Genomic DNA, 8,824 nt, shown 5'->3' with positions numbered 1-8,824 from the left:
AAACAGCGCCAGTACATGTATTTGGCGAAATACTCAAATTAGTAGACGAATTACCAACTGCAAACATTTTTATCGAAAATGCTAGATGGCATCATTATGGATTTCTAAAATGTGTTTGCTCTGTCGGTGAGTATGCCTTTCGAGTTTGAGTGTTTTACCACTGCACGTAATGGCGCTAAATTTTGGTTTTAGGAGCACATAATTCATGCCGCGATTCCCGTTGTCCCGTATGAGCGAAGTGGCAAGGATCATTTGTGTTTACAATCTATGTAAAAGCATTTGTAGTCTCCATAGAATATACAGAATCTTGACCGGCGTTGTTTCACACAGCGAAAGTTAACCTTCCATTGGGTGACAGGCAATTTTCACTGTTTGTAATCCAGCAGTTTAATTCAGTTTAATTTTAACGTAAGTGTAAGAAGGAAGGATCCATCAGAATGGAGTGTTTAATTGGAATAAAATTTAAAGATTTCGTGTTGATCGCGGCTGACATGACTACAGCCCACTCGATAATGGTGATGAAGAACGGTAAGAAATTTGTTTAATCATAATTCCCACGTTATTTCAATAACTTGATTTTCTATCCAACGCAAATAAAAATTGTATTACTTTCGTTATTTCAGATGAGCATAAAATACATAAGATCTCTGAAAAGCTAGTGATGGCAGTGTCCGGAGAATCCGGTGACACAACACAATTTTCTGAGTACATAGGAAAAAATATACAACTTTATAAAATGAGGAATGGTTACGAATTATCACCGAGAGCTGCTGCTTGTTTCACAAGGAGAAATCTGGCTGATTATCTCAGAAGTAGAACACCATACTTTGTAAATTTACTAATGGCTGGCTACGACGATATTACTGGACCAGAATTATTTTTCATCGATTACTTAGCGTCCTGTGTCAGCGTGCCTTATGCAGCACATGGCTATGGAGGCTTTTTCTCTTTGGCCATTATGGATAGGTACCATAAACTAGGTAATAAGAATTACTAATCGAAAATACTATTTCTAAAATACTATGGCACCTGGCATTACTAAAAAGGGAATTACATTTATTTTGTATTCATTACAGATTCTACAGAAGAAGAGGCATATAACTTAATGAAAATGTGTGTCAGAGAAATTCAAAAACGTTTAATAGTCAATCTTCCTAATTTCAAAGTACAGAAGGTATCCAAAGATGGCATCAAAGATTTGGACTCCATTACTGCAAAAAGTTTGGCAGTAGAAGATGCTGCTAAGTCATAAAATCACTATTTTTATTCGTTTGTTATCTACTCAATAAATGGTAATTGAAAAACGAGGACGATGCATGAATTTAAAAAAAAATGTAGTTTTATTATAGTTTCGAAAAAGTTTCTTTTTACAAATTGTGACAATCAACATAGTTATGGTATACAAAAATTGTATGCATTTAACTGAACAATAAATTAAGAAATATTTTCTACTGTCATAAAGAGATTAAGTCTGGCCTAAAGGAGCCAGACTACTTCTTATGGATCCACGGCGGACAAAAAAGATTGTACTTAATTTGGGTAAGACATATGGAAAGTACATATACTCAAAAATATGAATACATATATTGATGGAATTATTCAGCCTACCAGTAAGTTTAACGCACAGGAAGTGCCGCCAATTACAATAGGGAAAACATTCTCTTTTATGTAGAAATGTAAAATTTCAACCTAAAAATATGCGTTTCTTTTAAACGTATTTTACTAGCATCCCGAATATATGTAGGATACGGGTAATTTTTTACAAGGGAAGATTAAAATCGAAATTTACTCGGCTATGAAGAAAATGTAATACTTATATCAGCGGCGGAAGCCTGAATCTCTAACGCAAATGGTATACTAATGCCAATTCTATATCAAATCTTCATTCAATACGATTTGACTAAAAACCGAAAAGGATATGAAACAATTTCTATTCCCTATACCAATGCTATTGTATATATAACTTACGTTCTTTAGTAAATTCTCTATGTATTAGTTTCGTCGAATCTCGATTTCTACGATTCTCGGTTGTTACGGGAAACGAAAAATGAGAATACACTAAGTCTCGAATCATAATTGTTGCGGAACCGTGTTTCAAGGCATCATCTGATTACGGTGTTGAAAGTATCAGATTATATCCCATAGAGTGTGTCGAAAGCACAATAATGCTTCTCATGTATCGCGTGCTACGATTGTACATCTTGAGCATGAGATATAAACGATCGGTCCTGCTCCTGGTATTCAATGGATTTGTTAAAACAATATCAGCGTGATAGCGATGCTGAAAGGTTTCGGTAACGTGGTTCAGTTCCAATTCAAATATTACGACGTTTTCTTCGATTCTACTTGCGTCTGTTTTTCTTGTTTCTCTTCTGGTACAACTTTCGGATAATCCTCATAACTGTAACATACATAATTAATTAAGCTAAAATCAGCGAATATTCAAACGGACAATTTAATTGAATGATACATACGAAAATAGCGCTTTTATGTCTCCTTTCACTAACGCCAACAGTATAGGAGTGCCCAAACAAGCGGGCACCAAGTATAGTAGAGCCGGTTGTGCGTGATTAAATAAATGCATGATCAACATTGTGATCAGTAATCCCATGAAGTATGCGAAAAAGGTGGCATAGAAATAGACGTTCGACTTTCTGCTCAAGCTGTTGTCGAATCGCAATAGAAGTGCAATGAAAATCCCAGGTAAAACGATGTCCCCCAAGCCTAACATGGCGAAGTTATTTGCGGTGAGACCTTTCTCCAATAGATCTTGCGGGAACACTAATTTAATTGGAACTTCGAATGATTTTGCGACCGTCACCATCACGTCTGTACCAAAGACCCAGAATGCATCATAGAGAAGAAGTCCGAATAACAAGATACATCCTGTTACGACATTGTTCAAATGCAACTGTTCTACTCCGTTAATCGCGAACGCGATACCAAACAAATTGTTTGCTATCCAATGCTAAAAATTCAAGTAACAATTATTTTATTGTATTTAGATCAACTTTGGATAAATCCCTATGAAAGGAAATATTAATTTTTACCTTTTTTAGAACGTACCATGCTCCAATAAGGGAACAACAAACCAGACAAACACAATCATGAAGATTGAACTTATAGGCTATGATAGACTCTGCATTTTCACCTTCTCCGCTGGTGAACATGAAATGGTATTGAGTTTTTGGAATAGCAGCAGGTACCAGCGATGAAATTAAGGGACTGTAATTGTTTCAGAATTATTATACTTCAGTCTAAAGCTTTTTAAGTACATGAATATAATACGAATGAATTATTTATACCTGGTGACATTACACAAGGAAAAGATACCTAGGAAGAGGAAATAACTAACCAAAATTACATTGATATAGTTCTCCGGACATATCTGAAACAATACGATAACATTAAGTATCTCTTAGGAAACCACAAAATGGGAAAGTATCTGATTCGATACCTTGTATGCCACATAGAGTCCGACTAATGTGAAACTACAAATGAATGGATATATCAATGCTTCTTTACAAGTCATTGCATCTGGTGCTCCTTTCTCTTCACTATTTGCCTACAATACATGAATAAATATGGTCAATATCGTATCACGAACATTAATTACACGAAGTTCATGATTTTAACCGCGGATTTGGTGGTACAGTTTTCAAATTTCGGCATATTAATGGGAGTAAACATTAGCTGTGTTGAACTACAATTATCTTCAACAGATTACGGGTGATCTTCGCTTTTTTTTTCTATTGTAACAATTTGTTGGGGAAACGCGTGGCGTACCTGATGCTCCATATGGTGTTTAACAGCCCGATAGCTGCCAAAGAAGATCGGCAAAACAGCCATAATGATCAAGCTACCGTAAGCGATGGCCATTCCTTCGGGAGTCGAGGGTATTCTCCCAGTTATCGAGGCATTCCTTTCCGTCACATTTTCACTAATTTGGGCAACGATTTCATTAATCTCGCTAGCCATCTTGAATCTGTCGACACGACTACACCAACCAGATTCAGCGTTGCCAACAAAATCCCTCAACGAGGGATAAGGACGACGTCATATTAGCCCCCCCTCCATGTCTTTCATCACGTGCACGATAACATCATACTCACTGGATATGTAAATACCTAACATATGTAGACACATGTGATGCAATCGCACGAACATATCTATCATTTATTTTATCCCTGACAAATTAATGTAAATGGACTTAAACAATTGAGAATGGGACTCTGATGTATCGAAAAGTCTGTGGTATCGGAGTAGACCAGACTGGATCAGTCATCACGTGGAATTTCGTGTTACACACACATTTTGTCATTTTGAAAAACAGATCCTAAGTCAGTGCAAGTCTATGAATAAAGTATTTAGAGCATATAGTCTAAGACATAAGAAAAATATGAAAGCTTCGCGCCTGTCCACTAGAGATGTCCGATTCTTTTTAAAGAATCGATTCTAAATCGAATCACGAGAATCGATTCTCGTAAAAAATCGATTTTGCTAAAATTGGTGAAAAATTATTATGTAATTTTATTTTTCACAATAGAAGCTGTACAGCTTTATAGCTTTTATAACAAACTTGTAATTGAAATAATAGTAATTAGTAATAAATGATCTCGTATAATTTTATAAATAACCTATAGAATTTTATGATGCCATACATTAAATTTGACAAAATTAATCGTACTTTAATTGCCAGTTTTTCATTAGTAATGTATGCAGAAACAATAATTATAGTAAATTATCAATTCCGTAATATTTCTAAAAATCTTAAGAATCCAACAAATTAGATTAGGTAAAATGAGACAAGGTTATGTCCGACGATTAGAGAAGTGAAATTAAAACAATTTTAAACACAACAACTTTTCGTACTATCTTTCGTTTTATACTTGATCCAAATCCATCATCAGTTAAAATTCAAACAATAAGTTTGTGAAGCATACCCAACAAACAGCAATGCTTAGATAGAAATACATACTGCGAGGAAAGATAAGAAAATTTTGGTTGCAATGACGCCGTGCAATTATAAAACCAAACCAAGAAATATGAAAATATTTCTATTGGTTCTAAAAAAAGGAATTTGTGCTATATATCTTTATAATTTTGTACGTACGAATGCAATCGAACATCTGAGTTTCTCTAACTTTCAGTCAATCTTTCGGTTGGTAATAAATAAATAACAGCAATGAAAGAACTTCATTTCTACAATTCATATGTCGCTGAAATATGGAAGTCGGTTCTCGAATCTCAGGGAGAAGAATCGATTCTCAGAAATATTGTCTGTAGAATGTCGATTTAAAAAATCGATTCTTTTTACTAAAACAATCGATTTTTTCAAGAATCGAATCGAAATCGAACATCTCTACTGTCCGCGCCGGCGCATGACACCTACATTGACGCCCACTAACGTCTAACTGACGTCTAACGCTGACACTGGAATCGAACCGCAAACGAATTCGCATAGCTGATCGATCCACTACTGTAGACTCCTAGGCCCACCCATCCACCACCTTGGACAGAATCATATACCATACAATTGTTACAACCGTTCGTAAGTAATGCTCACGGTGTAATTGTTATGTAGTTCTCTGAACTATATAATTCAAAGTGTATAATATTTATGTCATCTGAAGTCTTCCATTATTGAATGGTTTATTGAAACAATTACTATCATACACATTATATTTTCGAGTATTCCAATTATTTTACGTTCATAAATGTACGTTTGTGTTTGTATCAAATCATCGATAATGTCTTAATCAATACCATTTAACCGACAATATTAATTAACTGTCATGGTAAAATCATCGACACTCATTTCACAGATATTGACATTGATATATTAAACGCATTAATTATCACAAAATAACTGTTCATCCAAAATAACTAATTATAGACTGAAATAATTTTAAATCTCTATGGTAATAACTATATATTGACCTTCATACATAACCACATAATAATGTATGTATTGAACAAAAACTGTCGGTGAACCGAATGTCGATGAATGTAAACATTAATGGTGATTTCACAATGTCGGTTAATTAATATCGTTAGCGAAATCAATGTCGGTCAAGTGGTGACTTCGGAGACGGGTACTCGAAAATTTCGATATTCTCGAATTTATTGGGATTTCCGAAAAGTTCGAGAACCCGGCTACATTTCTCAAACTACCGTGCATACTTATTACGTATTTGTACACTATTCCTACTCCATATATTTCGAATTGTACAATTTTATGATAATTTGCCTGTCACATATACAATAAAAAATCTGAAACCATGAATGTATTAAAACGCATGTAAATGATCGGAAATCCCGATTGTATTATTACAAAATTATGTAATGCGGAGTACAGTAAATTCTCCTAAATTGTCCCCTCTTCTTGGAACCAAAAATGGATCATTTGGAAAGAGGAGATATGATTATTCGAACATTGCGACTCGTTTTTATAGTTGTTGATAATTAGCAACTATATCCACTAATAAGTAATAAGTATGCAGTTTTCTGTACAATTTGAGAAACGGTAACCAGGTTCTCAGAATTTCTGGAAATCTTGACTTTTTCGAAAAGATTCCTTCGAGAATCTCAAAATTTTCAGCAAACTCGATTCATTCGATAACCTCGAAATTTTCGGGAACCCGAGCCGATACGACCCATACGATTATTTAAATATTTATCTTTTAGCTAAATAAAACAATGGCAACTAAACGTAAAATGACAACAGAAGAATATTCTGAAGCAGTTCCAGGTACTTCTAAATCTTCAAAGAAATCCAGTAAAAAAAGGTCCAGATCTAAAAAAGGAAAAAAAACAGAAGTAGAAACAGATATAAAAACAGAAATAGTAACAGGAAAGTGTGAAACAACGAGATGGTAAGTTTTATTATACATGTGTAACTTTTAAAAAATTTGGTTACAATTGCAAGAATTGTGTATTTTAATCTTAAACAATATATTTAATTTAAACAAATACATACCTTTGTGTAGGATGAAGAAGTATTTAAAGCTGCAAGAGGATGCAGGACCCGATGAAACACATGGTGAACGTCTTGGAGGACATGTTACCGATATTATTCAGAAACTTAATGTGGTTATTGTAAAAGTACTCTCTCCAAGTAATCTTCTGTTCTTTGGAAGCCCATTATTTTTACATTGTTCAGAAGTGAAAAACTGTAATACAGAATTTATGTTTTTGGGTTATATTGATGATATATTTGGATCAATTGGAGAGCCTATGTATTCTGTACAGATAAAGTGTGATGTGAATAATATTTCGAATAATAATGCCGAAGCATATTATTTTCCGGATAATCCGAATACTTTTGCTTTGACTGTTGAACGTATAAGGAATAAGTTAAAGAATAAAACAAAATACCGACTTACAAAGAAAAATATTTGAAAATTTCGACTAATCCTTTTTTTTATTAATTAACAAAGTGTGTAAACTAATGTATTTCTTTTGATTTGTAGACGAATATGTATCATGACATTCTTTAATAATAATAAATGACTGTGCGGACAAAAGTATTTGACTAATGTTTTTTGGTTTGTTTTTTGTACGAAATATAATTTAACAATATCTAGATGCTGGCAAGTTGTAAGTATATACCCGATTCTCATACTAACAAGTTAATACATCTAATGAATTATTTCATCATTCAAAAATGGGGCTTCAAAAGCCCCATTATGTCGTCAGGTTTTGGATCTCTGTTCGTTGAATTAGTGTTGTGATAACATAATCGTGTTGCAATAGTTTAATTTTCAACAATAAAGGGCAGACCTCGCCGCCCCAACAACAGTGCAGATAGGCACATTCGGGACCTGCAATAGCGTTGCGAACAAATAAACACGCGTTGCTTTAATTAATTTTGAACGAAATTGAAATTAATTGTTTAAAGTACAGCGTTGCAAATCAAATAATCGCGATTTCGCGGTTTTTGATTCGATTACAAAGTTATTTTCACGTTGCGTGAAAATCGCGTTGCTATAGATAGCTTCGTTTATCTTTCAGAGCCCCATGCCGCAGCTACGATCCTTTGCAGTGTAGGTGTTGCGAATTAACAACAATATTGTAGATTAATGCGAAAAATGGCTCGCATTTATTTACCTGTTTGACCTAGATTTTCTCTCTATGTGAAAAATATAATTATAACCCACCTACTCAATATAAAATTCTTATGAAGCACTACAAGATTAATATCGCATGAAGCGTAAATATTTGTATTCCTTTTTTGAGAGGATTTGGTTAATCGAGGACGTGTAGCATATGTTTACTGGATCACTGCGATCCATTTTCCAGCGCCCACGTTCACCGACAATACAACGATAAAAATCTACTGCATGTATTTACTAAAATCCACCGTAAGTTCAGCGGTCCTTCGTGGTTCCATTTAGAGTTACGTAGGTAAAGAAGAAATTATCATCCGGGAACAATTTTGGAGAAGTTTCAGTGCGTTTTGCCGGTACATGGCGCTGTTACATGACGACAATTATATGCGACAAGTTTATGAAATTTACTAATTATATATATTCTAAAATCTTAATTGCACAAATCGATCAATAGTTTATTAAATCAAACTCCTTTTATTAATTTAATTTAATGTTTACATATTTTATCTACAACCAATCCGTGGCATTAAATTGTAGTGCGATAACTGGCCGCAAGATGTCAGTCGAAAAGATGAAAACGACGAAAATCGATTTTTCATGGCAAACAGCTTATGCGCATTACAGTCCGAAATCATTCTAAACTAATATTTGACATCAAATTCAAAGCATATGTTACTTGTTAATCGTTCCTCTTCTACGAAAGCAACCGTTCA

The 8,824-nt window shown here is 34.2% G+C and overlaps 3 protein-coding genes across 4 annotated transcripts; 2 read left to right on the top strand and 1 right to left on the bottom strand.

Annotated features, from left to right (window-relative positions):
* Positions 1–296: 296 nt before the first annotated feature.
* LOC117225357 (proteasome subunit beta type-2) lies at positions 297–1,308 on the top strand. The gene is made up of 3 exons (XM_033478865.2): positions 297–528; positions 624–980; positions 1,077–1,308. Exons 1-3 carry the CDS (start codon positions 438–440, stop codon positions 1,250–1,252), a joined length of 624 nt encoding a protein of 207 aa, XP_033334756.1. The 5' UTR covers positions 297–437; the 3' UTR covers positions 1,253–1,308.
* Positions 1,309–1,321: 13 nt separating this feature from the next.
* Positions 1,322–4,538, bottom strand: LOC117225356 (signal peptide peptidase). The gene is made up of 6 exons (XM_033478864.2): positions 3,787–4,538; positions 3,458–3,565; positions 3,306–3,388; positions 3,051–3,225; positions 2,475–2,968; positions 1,322–2,401 (listed from the first exon to the last, which is right to left on the bottom strand). The coding sequence occupies exons 1-6, from the start codon at positions 3,976–3,978 to the stop codon at positions 2,323–2,325; spliced, it is 1,131 nt and encodes a 376-aa protein (XP_033334755.1). The 5' UTR covers positions 3,979–4,538; the 3' UTR covers positions 1,322–2,322.
* Positions 4,539–5,392: 854 nt separating this feature from the next.
* On the top strand, positions 5,393–7,529 carry LOC117225358 (uncharacterized). Of its 2 annotated transcripts, none has more exons than XM_033478866.2 (3): positions 5,393–5,551; positions 6,688–6,875; positions 6,990–7,529. In XM_033478866.2, the coding sequence occupies exons 2-3, from the start codon at positions 6,700–6,702 to the stop codon at positions 7,399–7,401; spliced, it is 588 nt and encodes a 195-aa protein (XP_033334757.2). In that variant the 5' UTR covers positions 5,393–5,551; positions 6,688–6,699; the 3' UTR covers positions 7,402–7,529. The 2 variants fall into 2 exon arrangements, with proteins under 2 accessions (XP_033334757.2, XP_033334758.2); XM_033478867.2 differs by lacking the exon at positions 5,393–5,551 and adding an exon at positions 5,571–5,719.
* Positions 7,530–8,824: the final 1,295 nt, after the last annotated feature.

Source organism: Megalopta genalis, chromosome 2 (assembly GCF_051020955.1).
Source record: "Megalopta genalis isolate 19385.01 chromosome 2, iyMegGena1_principal, whole genome shotgun sequence".
Lineage (NCBI taxonomy): Eukaryota > Metazoa > Arthropoda > Insecta > Hymenoptera > Halictidae > Megalopta > Megalopta genalis.
The sequence above is the reverse complement of the archived record's forward strand: the minus strand, read 5'-3'. Positions and strand labels throughout refer to the sequence as shown.

Excerpts from the sequence above, each read along its gene's own strand:
- LOC117225357 (XM_033478865.2), top strand. The coding sequence starts at position 438 with ATGGAGTGTTTAATTGGAATAAAATTTAAAGATTTCGTGTTGATCGCG. Across the intron at positions 529-623 it reads GATAATGGTGATGAAGAACG|ATGAGCATAAAATACATAAG; the intron begins GTAAGAAATTTG and ends TCGTTATTTCAG. Across the intron at positions 981-1,076 it reads GGATAGGTACCATAAACTAG|ATTCTACAGAAGAAGAGGCA; the intron begins GTAATAAGAATT and ends TATTCATTACAG.
- LOC117225356 (XM_033478864.2), bottom strand. The coding sequence starts at position 3,978 with ATGGCTAGCGAGATTAATGAAATCGTTGCCCAAATTAGTGAAAATGTG. Across the intron at positions 3,566-3,786 it reads AACACCATATGGAGCATCAG|GCAAATAGTGAAGAGAAAGG; the intron begins GTACGCCACGCG and ends CATGTATTGTAG. Across the intron at positions 2,402-2,474 it reads GACATAAAAGCGCTATTTTC|TTATGAGGATTATCCGAAAG; the intron begins GTATGTATCATT and ends TGTATGTTACAG.
- LOC117225358 (XM_033478866.2), top strand. The coding sequence starts at position 6,700 with ATGGCAACTAAACGTAAAATGACAACAGAAGAATATTCTGAAGCAGTT. Across the intron at positions 6,876-6,989 it reads AAGTGTGAAACAACGAGATG|GATGAAGAAGTATTTAAAGC; the intron begins GTAAGTTTTATT and ends ACCTTTGTGTAG.